The sequence below is a fragment of the Caloenas nicobarica genome, chromosome 14 (assembly GCF_036013445.1).
Source record: "Caloenas nicobarica isolate bCalNic1 chromosome 14, bCalNic1.hap1, whole genome shotgun sequence".
NCBI lineage: Eukaryota > Metazoa > Chordata > Aves > Columbiformes > Columbidae > Caloenas > Caloenas nicobarica.
In genome coordinates, this window is record NC_088258.1 from 9,904,943 (window position 1) to 9,919,795 (window position 14,853).

Consider the following 14,853-nt stretch of genomic DNA (forward strand, 5'->3'; position numbering starts at 1 on the left):
GCTATTTTTGACAAGTGCCTTCAGATTCCTGCCTTCAAGGGCCATAAGAGGATCAAAAGGCAGTTTCTGCTTTTGGCAGTTTCTGCTTCTGACAGTTTCTGCCATGGCCCTGCCCCAGGCTGCGCTCCACCACAGGTGCCACCCATCATGTGGCAAGATGGCAGCAGCAGAGCAGTGAGTGGCAACCCAGCATAAGCAATGCTTCTTTGCCACCAACACTTGCTCACATCCCCCTCGGCACACCAAAAGGCACCCAGGCATCAGCCACCACCCGCTCTGCCCTCTCAGTCCTTGGGGAAATAACCAGTGGGAGAGATGATTGGACTGCAGAGTTTATTACGAAAAAGCACATGGGTGAGTGATGGGAACAAACAGAATCCGTCACATACTCAAGAGTTTTAACCAGCTACCTGGAGAAGGCCTCAAGGGCAGGAGGAGCTCTGACTGCGGCAGTGGGGCAGCTAAAAAATCTCTGTCCCCTTAGTGCTCGTTCCTGTGTCAGTGTTGGTGCTTCCTGGCTCAGCCCCAGCAGCCACAGGGCCAGCCGGGAGCAGGGGTGAATTTCCTCTCTGCCCCTGGAGAGCTGCACTCATTCCCCAGCAGCTGCAAAGCTGGGTAGCCAGGGAGAGAGACAGGCTTTTAGGGCATGGGCAAAACACCTCAGCCTACATGGAGGAGAGCCCTGGGGGACCTCATTCCCTGGGTTTAACCATGCCTGTTCTACAGCAGGTGCAGCGTTGCTGTCCCTGCCCTTACGTTCCAGCAAGGCTGCACAGGGAGCTAAGACACAACACAGCTCAGAGAAGTTTGATGTTACAGGGGCAGCTCACAGCAGGTTCAAGGTGGTGTCCAGCTGGTCCAGAAACCATCCCAGCAGCGAAACTCCACAACCAGACAAGAAAGATCTTGAGATCTCCCAGAGCTCAGTGCCAGGACTCCACAGCCTGCACTGCACACAACAGAGGACTAAATAGTCCTCCTAGTCCTTCCTGAGCCCCAAGTCTACAAATCCTTCTTCACCTCACTCCCTTCTATCCCTGTAGTTTGCACAGCGCTGCAGCTTCACTAGCACATCAGTCCTCGTGGAGGTACAGCAGGAGACTGACCGAGCTGGGTCAGGCCAGGGCCAGGCAGCCAGCAGCAGAAGCCCACAGAACCAGAGAAGCTGCTTCCGTGCTCCCAGCAGCCATAGCCAGGAACCAAAGCAAGAGAAACTGTGTGTTTAACAGCATTTGGTGAATCGTCCTTCCACAGACTCGCTAATCATGTCTGAAGCCAAGTGAATTTGTGCCAGCCCCGGCACACAGCACTTCCACCAAGGCAGAGAGAGTGGTTCGTCCTGTCCTGCATTCTTTCTCTTGGAACAAGCTCCTGCCCCACAGGGCAACTTTCCCCCTTGTTCCATAGCAGCTGAATTCTTTAAGAGCCCTTGGTGAAGAACCTTGTAGAAATGCAGGTAGATGATATCAATCACATGACTTTGTAGTGACCAGAGCGTCTCTCCCAGTGGTGAGAAGCACGCGTTCTCCTGTGCCAGGCAGGTCTAAGAACACACAGGAACGGGCACAGAGCCCAGTTTTTGCTTCAATAAATCAACCTGAGCTACTTGGGATTTAAGATGCTGCAGCAAACAGAGCAAAAGCACCAGCTACTTACTATAGCAGAGAGAGAAAAAAAGAAATAGCTGCTATCACAGGGAGCTGAACCACAGGGTTACACACAGAGACCAGCTCCCAGGACCCCTCCATCCACACGCAGAACAGACACTCCCACAGCACATGATGCTGCAGCAGGATCCACAACCAGCCCAGGCAGCTGCGATGAAATGGATGGAAAAGCCCTGTGCCCACTCAGGAACACATACTGCCCTCGGGCCGCGCTTCTCACGCATAGATCCAGTGCTCGGCTGTGTCCTCCCAGCAAGTCAGCTCCTCCGGGTGGAACCAGAGGGAGATCTCCTGTCGGGCACTCTCAACCGAGTCGCTGCCATGGATCACATTCCTGTAGGGAAGAAGAGAAGGATCAGCCAGCTCCAAGCAGAGAAAGGTGGGAGAGGGAAGCTGCAGTTTGGAAAGTTTCATCTTGACAATTAATTATACCGATTGAGCCGGTTACATCCTGTGATATTCTTCCCCACAGCACAGGCCCTATCCTTCCTGCTCAGGGGCTGTTTGTGGTTACACTGAACATGGCTTAGGTCATGGATGTGGAGAAGCTGCCAGTTCCCTGCACTCCTTCCTCCTGTGATGAGGAGCCATTTGCTTCATAGAATCATAGAATGTCCTGAATTGGAAGGGGCCCACAAGGATCATCGAGTCCAACTCCTGTCCCTGCATATGACAACTCCACAGTTCACACCGTGTGTCTGAGGACATTGTCCAGACTCTTCTTGAACACTGTCAGGCTTGGGGCCGTGACACCTCCCTGGGGAACCTGTTCCAGTGCTCCAGCACCCTCTGGGTGAAGAACCTTTTCCTAATGTCCAACCTAAACCTCCCCTGGCACATCATCTTGCCATTCCCTCAGGTTCTGTCATTGGTCACCAGACAGAGGAGCTCAGCACCTGCCCTTCCTCCTACCCTTGTGAGGAAGCTGTAGACCACAATGAGGTCTCCCCTTAGTCTCCTCTTCTCCAGGCTGAACAAACCAAGTGACTATAGCCGCTCCTCATATGGCTTCCTCTCCAAACCCTTCACCAACTTTGTAGCTTTCTTCTGGGCACTCTCCCATAGCTTCATACCTTTTTTTATCCTGTGGTGCCCAGAACTGCACACAGTGCTCCAGGTGAGGCCACAAGTTTTGCCCCCAGATTTCCCCCCCTTCATCTGTCAAAGAAGGCCCACTGCAGCAGGTTTGGTATCTGATACCACAGAACAGACACCTAACCCAGGAGGGTTCCATAAAAGCAGTGTCTACCACCAGCCAGGCTGCAGCCACCCAAGGTCACAGCCAGCAGATCTTCACCAGTGAAGAGCCATAAGGCACAGAGAGCTCCTGCTTGGCTTTCGTTACTGACTCGGATGCCCAGTGGAGCTGAAGCAGTTCTCCAGGTGCCCTGCTCTCCCAGGAAGGGGCTTAGAGGGCTCCTTCACAGCCCGACAGTCCTGATTCTCCAGAGCAACAGACAAGCAAACCCCCATCTGCTTGCGGCAGAGGAGGCCTCAGGAGGCAGGAAAGACACAAACCCAGGCTCTTCCTTTTGGCTAAGCCAGCCCTGGAGGCAGAGAGTCAGCTCCTCCTGCCAGAGCTGCTCTGCAGGCTGTCAGCTCTGATCTGAGCACAGAAGGGAGAAGCTCTGCTCTGTGGATACAGATTCACGTGGCTCAGGCAGGCCTTGCACAGGAAGGCCGAGACGGGATGCCCAGAAATACTGAGGGAACAAAAAACCAAAGCTCTCACTTGCTGACTTCAATGCAGAAGTCTCCTCGGATGGTGCCAGGCCTGGATTCGGCTGGGTCAGTCTCCCCAATCATCATGCGAACTGTCTTGACCACATCCAGGCCCTGCCAGACCTATGTGATGGCAAAACAAGAATCAGCTTCCACCACTCCCCTAGCAGGTCCTATCATCTGTCCTCAAAGTTCCCCACCTGATCCACCTGGGCGAGAGACAGGAAAGGATCTCTCTGTAAATAGTCTTCAAAAATTGATTTTGGAAAATAATTAAAACTGTCTCTGGATTTAATTTATTTCAGAAAATGCCCCTGCAATTCAGTACAGCTTTAAGAGACCCTCTGAAGAGAGAGGCCAGCTTGTTTTCATTGTACCATAAGCCAATGCCTCTTATTCTTTGCACTTACTTTCTGTTCCTTGGTTCATGAGGACCTGGCCAGCACTCGCACTCACCATGGCCACGACAGGCCCAGAGCTCATGTACTTCACCAGCTGGCTGTAGAAGGGACGGTCACGAAGGGCGATGTAGTGCTCTTTCAGCAGCTCCTCTGAGGCCTGAGCACAAAGAGCATAAAGCTTAGTCTGCTCTGAGTGGGTGCAATTTGGGCAAGGTCTACACCTGAGGGAGGTGATTAAAGCTGGATAGGACATGTTCCAATTAAGCTCCTGGACAGACACTCACTTCCAGGAGTGAAATGGCTTTGCTTTGCTGAGGCCTGACATAGGGAGGGGAGAAGTTTCTGGGTCAGAGGAGCAACACCAGCTAGCTTAGCACAGCAACACAGCCCTGGAGTATGGACAGCGAAGGGCAGGCATGATCTGCACAGCGGGAATCACCCTCCAGAAGCAGTGTAGGCACCTGGGTGCCAGCAGCCCTCTGACCTGCAAGGACCTGCTGCCTGAATTGCAAGAGCAGGCTGTACAAGCTGGGGGACAAGCAGAAACCCCCTGGGATTCACCAGCAGAGCCGGGGTCTGCAGAGCCGCACAGGCTTTGCTCCCACCTGGCCCCCTTGACACCAAGTGACCCCCCAGCTCCGGCAGCCCTGGCCAGGCCGCTCACCTGCAGCAGCTTCAGCCCCACCAGCTGCAGGCCCTTCCTCTCGAACCGCCGGATGATCTCCCCGACCAGGTGTCGCTGGACCCCGTCCGGTTTGATGGCCACGAAGGTGCGTTCGTTGGCTCCGCTGCAGGCTGCGGGGAGAGGGGAGGCGTGAGGGGGGAAGGAGCCCAACCCGGGCCCTCAGCCGCGGAGGGAAAAGCGGGTACCGACCCGGCCCCGGGCCCTCAGCCACCGGGAAGGGGAAGAGGAGGGAGTCCCTGCCCAGCCCCAGGCTTCAACAGCGGGCGGTGGGGAACAAGGGAGGGGTCTTTGCCGGCCCCGAGCCCGCGGTCGCGGAAGGGGGGCAACAAAGGGAGACCGGCCCGGCCCCTCAGCCGCGGGGCGGACAAGGGGGAACCCGGCCCCGGGCTCTCAGCCTCGGGGGGAACGGGGGGGCCCGGCCCAGCCCCTCAAGCGCGGGGGAACAGGGGTCCCGCCCCAGCTCGCACCGCTCTGGAAGAGGCCGGCGAAGAGGCCCAGCACCAGGCAGATCATGGCGGCGCCGCTCTTAAAGGGGCCGCGCCCCTGCCCCGCCCCGCGCTCTCAGCGCCCTCGGGCCGGCCCCACACCCGCCCCCGGCGGAACGATCGTGCTGGGGTCGAGGAGCGGCGGGGCCGAGAGCGGGGTCGCTGCCGCCGCTCCCATGGCAACGGGCGGGGCTGGCGCTTCCCATGGCGGGAGCGAGCGGCGCGGTCCCGGGCGGAAAGTTCTGCCTTCGACTGCCGATACCTGAGCGAGCTCCTGGGGAGCAGCAGCCCAGCGAGGCTGTTCCTTCAGCTGCAGCACGGGTGCGGGCGGGTGACAGAGCCTGTCCTGCCGCACTAAGGATCTCATTCAGAGCCTGGCACCAGAGAAGCGAGAGCCATAGAATCACAGAATCATTTTGGTTGGAAGAGACCCTCAAGATTATGGAGTCCAAGCATTAACCTAAAACTGGCACTAAGACATGTCCCCAAGAGCCACATCTACACATCCCCTCCGGGGATGGTGACTCCACCACTTCCCTGGGCAGCCTGTTCCAATGCCCCACAGCCCTTTGGGGAAGAAATTGTTCCCCAGATCCAACCTCAACCTCCCCTGGCGCAACTTGAGGCCGTTTCCTCTGGTCCTGGTGCTTGTTCCTGGGGAGCAGAGCCCGACCCCCCCTGGCTCCAAACTCCTTTCAGGCAGTTCAGAGATCAGAAGGTCTCCCCTCAGCTTCTGTTCTCCAGGCTGAACCCCCCAGCTCCCTCAGCCGCTCCCATCACACTTGTGCTCCAGCCCCTTCACCAGCTCCGTTCCCTTCTCTGAACTTGCTCCAGCACCTCAAGGTCTTGTAGTAAGGGGCCCAAAACTGAACCCATTATTTGAGGTACAGCCTCATCAGTGCTGAGTACAGGGGGACAGTCACTGCCCTGGTCCTGCTGGCCACATAAGTGCTGGTACAAGCCAGGATGCTGTTGGCCTTTTTAGGCAACTGGGCACACTGCTGGCTCATGTTCTGTCAACTAACATCCCCAGGCCCTTTTATGCCAGCTTCACTTAAAGATTGATGATGTGAGAAAGAAAGGCACTGAGTTGTGTGGCTCAGCAAGGAATTACCGTGGTGCGAATAGCTTTACCAGAACCTTTGCAGGTTTGTAATAGGAGCAGAGGAAAAGGCCAGTGGCCGTGCTAACATGGCTATTTTTGACAAGTACCTTCAGATTCCTGCCTTCAAGGGCCATCAGAGGAACAAAAGACAGTTTCTACTTTTATTATTACAGTTTAATACAGTCTTTGATAGAGGAAAAGCAGGAGGAGCCAACATGCAAAGCAATTAAAGTCATGGGGAGCTCAAGAGCTTGGCTCGTTTAAGTAACCGCTCTTTCACAACAGCGATGCAGATGCAGCTCTAGGAATCTGTTTCCCCACGCACTGCTACAAGATCATGCCCCGCAGTGTGCCGAGTTCATCGCAGATACCAAACCAACAAACAGCAGTTAGGAGGAGGGGGCCAGTCTTTGATTTTGTATTTTGATGAGTCAAGTCCGTTATTTGACTAGAGTCGAGTACGCTGTGAAACCGAGAGGGCACCTTAAATCTTGGCCCTGCTGAGAGTCTGCAAAGAAGAGGGATCCTTCGGGAAGAGGTGATGGCTTTGATAGTAACTCAGGAGACAAAGCCCAGATATTTGGCTGCAGTTTACCAGTTTCACAGAGCTGGAACCTCTGTAAGTCTACAGGCGTTTTCTATGCATGTGATGGATGTTTAGGCTAAAGATTTCCAACCACTTAAGAGAAATCTTTGCAAACGAGTAGAAATGGAGTCCCCATGAAGAAAGAGGTGCATCAGGCCCGGCCAGCCCTTGCAGGCGGCAGAACAAAACCCCACCCAACTCCCTCAGAGCAGTTCATCTGCAGAGACATTATGTCCTCCTGCACCTCTTCCTTTGGCAGGCCTCTGCATCTGAGCCACAGGAGCTGTCTGAGTCGCTTCCCGAGGAGGAGGAAGGCTTTGACGTGCTATAGTTCATGCTCAAGACCCACCCCAGTTTGTTGTGTAGCACCTGCTTGAGTCCCGGTGGCAACGGCAGCACCTCCAGCGTGTCCACGTAGTCGGGCAGGAGCTGGCGCAAGCGGTAACAGCAGAGATACTGGAGAGACGTGCAGCTGGCGCAGGAGCGGATCACCTTCATGCTGCTCTTGGCTGCTGTCGAGCACACCATGGGATAAAACTTCTTGTTCTGCAGCTTTGTGGCTGCAACTCCTGTGGGGGACAGCATCAAGGGGCTTTTGCATTAGTTTTGATGAGGTGACCTCACTCCTCCCAGCTATCCTGATCATATTAACTACAGAGCTGTTGGAAAGTGCTTGGAAAACAGACTTTTGAAATCCCAACCTATTAAAAACCAAGTTTAGCCTTCCTCCCACTCGCTTCATGCTTTGGTCTTCTACTTCACCAATGTTTTCTCCAGCAGCCCTGCTGCAGCCAGACTGAGTTCAGCCAAAGCTGTGCTGCTCCCCCCCAGCCCTTCTGCCCGCTCCCTGCAGCAGCTGCCCTCACTCTTACCAATGCACTTGCGGTTTTTGAAGAACGTGAGTGTCCCGTGCCACGTGTCCAAGTGCACCCCAATGATGGAACCTTGGCCAAACCTTGAAGAGAAGCTTATTTTGTCTCCCTTGTGATGCAGTAGCCCTTAAAACAGAAGTAACGGCATTCAGTGGAAAGCCTGCACTCCACAAATTCATCCCAACTCCCGCACTCCAAGTTCTCACTGGCACAGCCTTGCTCAGTGCCTAAAAAAATCCCTGCATGCCTGATCCCTGCCCACTCACCCCAGAGTGGCAATGAAAAGGTGAAAGTTGAGGCTTTGCAATACCAGAGCACAGGCAGTGGCACTGAAACCCCCAGTCAGCAATGTGCAACCAGCCACCCCAGCACCCAGGGGGGTTCACGCACCCATTCTAAGGGCTCTGCAAAATGCAGCCAAGGCGAGACACTCCAAGCGCTGCAGCTACAGGCAGCCGCTCTGGTTCTCCTTAACAAGGGGACTCACAGGCTGGTGGCCTTTTTGGCCTCAGTCCCATTCAGACCATTTAATTCTCTCTCTCTTAGGACAAGGTTTAGGCCCGCTGTTGCCTTTCCAACCATCCTACCCTCTGCCACTGCCCTGCCTGCGTTACCTGTGTAGGACAGTCCCCAGCTGTCCTCATCCTTGCCCAGCAGGCTGCAGAAGGTGTGGCGGTACTTGTCCAGATTCACATCTGATGTCCCAATTCCCACCATCTGGGAGGCAAGGCCAGGAAGAAGAGCACAAGCTTAGCGTGCTTGCAAGTAACAAAACACAACCGAGACTCCACCTCCGGCTCTCCCCTCCTTTTCTTGGCACGGTCCAAAATGCCCAGAGGTTTTAGTTAAGCTAAGTCAGAGGCTTCATGCCGGAGCTGAAGGCTCTCAGCTCCAGTTCCTTTTCCCAAGTGAGGAGGCCCAGCTGAACTGCTGGAAAAGCTTGCTGTCCTGTTCAAAAAATGGTTTGGGTTGGAATAGACTTTAAAAGACCATCTAGTTCCAAACCCTGTGCCATGAGAAGGGACACGTTCCACTAGACCAGGTTGCTCAAAGCCCTGTCCAGCCTGGTCTTGAACACTTCCAGGGATGGGGCATCAATGCCTTCTCCGAGCAGCCTGTTCCAGTGCTTCGCCACCCTCACAGTAAAGAATTTCTTCCTTATATCTAACCTAAATCTACTCTCTTTGACTTTAAAGGCATAACGCCTCATCCAAAAACTACATTCCCTTGCAAAAAGTCTCCCTCCAGCTTTCTTGTAGGCCCCGCTTTGGGTACTGAAAGGCCGCAATCAGGTCTCCACAGAGCCTTCTCTTCTCCAGGCTGAACAACCCCAACTCTCACAGCTTGTTCCCACAGCAGAGCTGTTCCAGTCTCAGATCATTTTTGTGACCTCCTCTGGCCCTGCTCCAACAGGTCTTTGCTGTGCTGAGGACCCCACAGCTCCAATTGCAGGTGGGGTCTCACCAGAGCAGAGGGGCAGAATCTCGTCCCTCAACCTGCTGGCCACAGTGCTTTTGATGCAGCCCAGGAAATTATTTGGCCTTCTGGGCTGCAAGCGCACATTGCTAGGTCATGTCCAGCTTTTTTCAGCCACCAGCACCCCCAAGTCCTTCTTCTCAGGGCTGCTCTCAATCCCTTCATCCCCCCAGTCTGTCTGTATCCATTTCTGGCATCACCTATGAGCAGGACCTTGCACTTGGCTTTGTTGAACTTCAGGAGGTTCACAAAGGCCCACCTCACAAGCCTGTCTAGGTCCCTCTGGATGCCTTCCCTTCCCTCCAGTGTGTCGGCCACCCCACTCAGCTTGGTGTCATCTGCAAACTTGCTGAGGGTGCACTTGATCCCACTATCCACATTTCCGATAGAGATGTTAATACTGGTCCCAGTGCAGAGCCCTGAGGAACACCACTCGTCACTGGTCTCCACTTGGACATCAAGCCGTTGACTGCAACTCTTTGAGTGGGACCATCCAGCCCTTATCCACCAAGTGGTCCACCCGTCAAACCCATGTCTCTCCATTCTAGAACCAAGGATGTTGTGTGGAGCAGCACTGAATGCTTTGCACAAGCCCAGGTAGATGATGTCAGTTGCTCTTCCCTTATCCACCAATGCTGTAACCCCGTCATAGAAGTCCGCCAAATTTGTCAGACACAATTTGCCCTTAGTGAAGCCATGCTGGCTGTCACTAGTCACCTCTGTGTTTTCCGTGTGCCTCAGCTTAGTTTCCAGGAGGACCTGCTTAATGATTTTACCAGGCACAGAGGTGAGACTGACAGGCCTGTAGATCCTCAGGTCTTCCTTTTTCCCTTTTTACAAGTGGGGGTTATGTTTCCCCTTTTCCAGTCACTGGGAACTTCACCAGCCTGCCACAACTTTTCACGTATGATGGATAGTGGCTTAGCAACTTCATCTACCAGTTCCCTCAGGACTCGTGGATGAGACCATCAGGTCTCATGGACTTGTACACAGTCAGGTTCCTTAGATGACCTCAAACCTGATGATCTCCTCCAGCAGGCAGTACTCCATTCTCCCAGTCCCCGTCCAAAGAACACTAGACATTTCTCTGTGCCCATAAGCAACTCTGCCCCACATACCATGTCTGTGCCATAGACCGGGGAGGTCATCTTGATCTCCCAGAAGTGCTGCCCGTCTGCCAGCTCTTTGTTCCCGCGGATGGCGGCAGTGCCGCAGCTGTACTCCATGTGGAAGTTCACCTTGCGGTTGTCGCAGCTCAGCAGGGTGGCCGTCGACTTATTCAGGTCGTCCCACACCCAGTCGAAATCTGCTCAAGAAGCAGAGAGGGGACAAGGATGGGCAAAGGCCCTCAGGCAGCCATCCCCAAGCCAAGGCACACATGGACATTTATTTTTAAGGCCTGTCGGCGTTTTTATTTACTTTTTTTTTTACCTTATAAGAGGGTAAATCATAAGCTGTGCATATTAGAGGGTTGTTTGAGGCCTGAACTATTCTGCAGTGTCCCACCAGGGACAGTTCAGTGTCCCTAACCCCAAGCTGTCAGCATTAACCAGTCCCCATTTTGGCCAACATGAGCCTCCACAGACCCAGGCAGAGCCTCTTTCTTTCCCACGCTTCTCATAGGCTCACGGGGTAGCTCCGCTACACCACGGGCTTTCTCAGCCAGCCCAAGCCCACCCTCTGCCTGCCTCTCCCCTCTGCTCCGAGCACCCCGGCCACACACCCTGCCAGCCATACCAGGGATCAGCGGCAAGAGAGCTGTAACCACAAGGGCTGGTTTCACTTGTGGCCTCAGCCAGATCTGAAAGCAGGTCCCCAGAGGTGAATGCTGATGTGTTAACAAGTTCAGCACTTAACCCTTGAAACATCTTGCTACATTCTATACAGCCTTGAGATATAAAGGAGCACTGCACACTGGGACAGAGATAAGGGTCCCCATGGAAAGCGAAGGATCAGTGCAGGAGTGCAGTCCATGCCACCAGGCCAGGACTGCACCCACCTCAAACCCCAAAGGACTACGGCAGGCAGCTGGGGAGCCCCTTCCTTACACTCATCCTCCTCGCCGCACTGGCAGTCCTTGACGCGGTGGAGGGCATGCAGGCTGGAGCAGTAGGGCGCTTCACTCTGGTTCTCACAGTTGCAGTAGGACTCTCCGGTCACAGGGATGGCGCTTGGGATGGAGGGTGAGAGGGAGGAGAATTCTGGCTCCGAATCCGAGTCGCTGTGCTGCCGAGGAGAGTGGAGGAACGGTCACTACTGAACATCCCCCAGGCTCGGGGAGCTGGGCTGGCAGAGGTCAGCAAGCTCTGGCATGCCGCAGAGCTGTGCGGGGAGGTCCCCAGGCTCGTGTGGGAGTCAGTGGTGGCACAGCTGCACTGTGGCCTGGCCTGGCCCACCACACTGGGAAGCAAGGGGCTGTGCCAGTCAAATTACTCTGCTTTGGGACCTGGCCAGCAATCTGTCTGAGCTGCAGAGACCTACTCAGTTCATTGTGCCTTCCAGGGGCAAGGAGCTGTCACAGCAGGCAAGTAGTGTGACAGTCCAAGTCTAATACAAACATTTTTAAGCAAACTCTGTGCTAAAGCTACAGTTTTCAATGGGCAGGTTACAGCCAGTTGGAGACTCCAGCCAAGGCATCACAAAAGCAGAGCACACGGCTGAAAATCAGCACTCTTGAGAGCATGGGAGCTGCCAGAGGAGAGAGAGAGGCAAACAAGATGAGGAGGAAAAGGGACAGGAGGCCATGCAGAGGAGAGGACAGAACAAAGGGGAACCAGTTAAGCAGTACGGCTGCTGCTCCTCACACCAGCCAGTGCTGCAGACAGGCCCACAGGGCACCTATGGAAGGATTAAAAGGCTTTTGTTTACTTTCATGCATGAAAACAAAAACTTGATTTACTATTCCCAAGTGCAAAGAGACCAAAGTGTCCCTGCACTGCATGCTCTAAGAGTCAAAGCCTCATCTCACTCCCTGTGTTTTGGGAGGCTTGTTGTCACCTAATTGAGTATCTTACCACAGCTTGCAGTGACTTACTCTGGGTTTACATGCCAGTCAGGTGTATCTGCTCATTATTGACCCCCATGGCAGACTTTGTAAGCAGTATTTGAAGACAAAAATCCTTTAAACTCATGTTCTTGTAGCTGCCTAAGACAGTGGGACTGCAAATGACTCAGGCTTATTTATGTACTGCCCACTCCTCCTTCTCCAGCCTGCAGATTAAAAACCCTGATTTCTGTCTTTCATTTGCCCTTCCTAACTACTGCTATATAGAAATCTGGTCATTCCCATTACTGCAGAAACAAAAAGCTACTCTGACTGCAGAGAAAAAGACTCAAGCAGCCCTACTCCCTCCGCCACCATCTACCAGCCACACAAAGACCAGAAGTTAGCACAGCCATACAGCGAGCCAGACTGGAGAACTGAGCCAGTTTAAACACATCTTTAGATGACTACTTAAAAAATAGTATTTTAAAAAACATTGTATGTACTTTATATACGACACGCACACTTTATATATTTAAAAATGCATTTCGCTTAGTACCGATCAGCTCCCTGGCTCAGCTACTGACACAACATAGAGCTGTGATGCATGACTGGGGGGCGGACCACAGGCAGCTTTGCCTTGTCTGCCTTGGGAAGATGTGCTGGGAGCCCCAAGCTAGAGCTTGGAGGAGGCTCATTAGATGGCCTGTACATTTTATTAAGTCTTTTGTGATTTTGGCCAGTTCTGCATGCTCAAGTACTAGCTGCTTAGACCTTAAGTAAGTGCCTGCTGTCAGGGGAGAGGAAAGTTCCCTCGTGTCGTTTCAGAGCCACCTGAGCACCAGCCTACCTGCCCATCAGAGTCGTAGCCCCAGCCACGTGCACCAGTGGCCAAGGCGACCGCCCGGGTGTCCGCCTCGCGCCGCACCCCACTCAGGACAAAGTGCCAGGCCCTGCTGCTCCGTGTGCGTCGCGCCATGCTGTTCTGAGAGAGGTAAGCTGGGGGAGTGAGGGATAGGAGGTTACACACAGTGGCTACGTCCCACTTTCACCCACCGTTCACCGGGCTCTGGCCTCTGAAGCAGCCTCCCCCAGGTCACCATAGCCCCCCCAGGAAGAGATCAACATGAACCACATCTGCACAGGTCCCACCAATGGATAAACTGATGCAAAATAAGATCATCCTGCATCACAAGCCCCTGCAAACTTTAACATCTTTCTCCATGCAGAGTCAACTTCTCCCCGAGCCCAGGTGTTCAACCGGCCGCCAGAAATGCTCCCAAGACCCAGCAGCAGCAGCAGCTCCCTCTGCAGCAAATGGATCCAGCATCTACCTCCCACCGGTGGCCTGGAGAGTGTCAGGACTGTCAGTCACCAAGGAACAGCCTCCCTGGCACCTGGTCACCTTGCAGCAGCTGCCTGGGCTCCAGTTGCCCTGCTCAGCTGTCTCCACTGCTCTGCACGGCCCAGCTGTCTGTTTGTCTGTAGGACAGGCTGTTTGTCCACCTCCAGGCAAATGCCTGCTTAGAAAAGACTTTGCTCTCAGCCTTTGGAGTGGGGGAGAGACCGCTTTCTTTCTCACTGAAAGGAAACCAGCCTTTTCACAGACCTGTCCTAACTTGCCTCAAGCGTAACAGACAGAAGCAAAGCAGCTGCCTATCTCCCGACTGAAGCAGGGGTGCTAATAAGCAGCAGATTTCCACCAGCTCCTTCCCTGCTTACAGCCTGACAGACCCCACCAGTTCCCAGCCACCACAGGGGAGCGTTACACTGGATGTGAGAGGAGAACCTCAACACCTAATATCATTTCCCTCAAAGCTGATCTTTACAGAAAAATACTTCCCACTAAGAGGCACCCACAGGGCTGTGACCCCCCTCCCAATCCCTTGAACTCCCTGCTCAGCCTCTCCAGCTGCCTCCCTGCTCTGCACACCCACTTCAGTGCGTCCCCGGGGTGCAGCAGGTCAGCCTTGAGCACACACAAACCCTGCAAACGTGCGGGGTGTCAGCCCCATCCCAGTGTGCACCACACAGCACCCATCCCTGCTCCTCCTGCACCTCAGTCCCTGGCGGCCCAGGAGCTCCAGCAGAGGGACAGGCCAAGCCACAGCCGGTTGTGCAGGTGCCAATGGATGCTCTGAAGAGCTCTGAGCATCCCACCCGCCGAGATCAGGGGGCTCTCACCTCTGCTATACACAACCACGTTGGGAAATAACTGAAAACCACGCCACAACCCCCCTCTTCCCCAGCACCCACAGCAGCACAGCACCTGCCAATCGGGTCCCACCCGCTCCTCTGCACTTCGGCCCAACAGCTGACCCCGACGGGCAGCCCCAGGAGCTGCCGCAGGGCTTCCCGCCACCGTGACAGTGCTCCGGGCCCTGCACGGAGCCCCCGGCCCGGCCAGCCCCGCTCGCTGGGGCAGCGCTTGCCCAGCACCGAGCGGGGTGGGAAACCTGCAGCCCAAAGGGCTCATCACGGTGAGAAGCCGCGGCCCGGTCCCCTCTCCCTGACGGCCCCGGCCTGGCCTCAGGGGCAAGCGGCCCCGCCAGAGGGCAGGCAGCGGGGCAGCGGAGCCCCGGCCCGGCCGGCCCGCGCAGATAAGGCCCAACAGGACCAGGCCGCCGCGCTTGGGCCGTGCATCCCGGCCTGGCCTGGCCTGTCCCAGCGGTGCCCAGGCCTCGGGATTCAGCCTCCGGGTCCCACCCGCGCCCCGGCCCACCTGCCCTACCCGTCCCAACCCACCGAGGCCCCGCGGCCCGGCCCCGCCGCCGCGCTCTGACCTACTTTTCCCTCCCGGTACATAAACAATCCCCTCTCGACACCGCCCTCCAGGCGCCCATTGGCTACATCCGCACCACGCCTCCTCGC

At 55.1% G+C, this 14,853-nt stretch overlaps 2 protein-coding genes across 3 annotated transcripts; both read right to left on the reverse strand.

The window, feature by feature from the left end:
• Positions 1 to 316: 316 nt before the first annotated feature.
• NME3 (NME/NM23 nucleoside diphosphate kinase 3) lies at positions 317 to 5,043 on the reverse strand. The gene is made up of 5 exons (XM_065645309.1): positions 4,943 to 5,043; positions 4,455 to 4,585; positions 3,846 to 3,947; positions 3,400 to 3,512; positions 317 to 2,001 (listed from the first exon to the last, which is right to left on the reverse strand). The coding sequence occupies exons 1-5, from the start codon at positions 4,986 to 4,988 to the stop codon at positions 1,884 to 1,886; spliced, it is 510 nt and encodes a 169-aa protein (XP_065501381.1). The 5' UTR covers positions 4,989 to 5,043; the 3' UTR covers positions 317 to 1,883.
• A 1,198-nt stretch (positions 5,044 to 6,241) lies between these two features.
• On the reverse strand, positions 6,242 to 14,847 carry SPSB3 (splA/ryanodine receptor domain and SOCS box containing 3). 2 transcript variants are annotated; one of them, XM_065644579.1, is made up of 7 exons: positions 14,770 to 14,847; positions 12,833 to 12,981; positions 11,048 to 11,225; positions 10,118 to 10,305; positions 8,138 to 8,240; positions 7,524 to 7,649; positions 6,242 to 7,220 (listed from the first exon to the last, which is right to left on the reverse strand). In XM_065644579.1, exons 2-7 carry the CDS (start codon positions 12,959 to 12,961, stop codon positions 6,880 to 6,882), a joined length of 1,065 nt encoding a protein of 354 aa, XP_065500651.1. In that variant the 5' UTR covers positions 12,962 to 12,981; positions 14,770 to 14,847; the 3' UTR covers positions 6,242 to 6,879. The 2 variants fall into 2 exon arrangements, with proteins under 2 accessions (XP_065500651.1, XP_065500650.1); XM_065644578.1 differs by having other exon boundaries at positions 14,728 to 14,770.
• Positions 14,848 to 14,853: the final 6 nt, after the last annotated feature.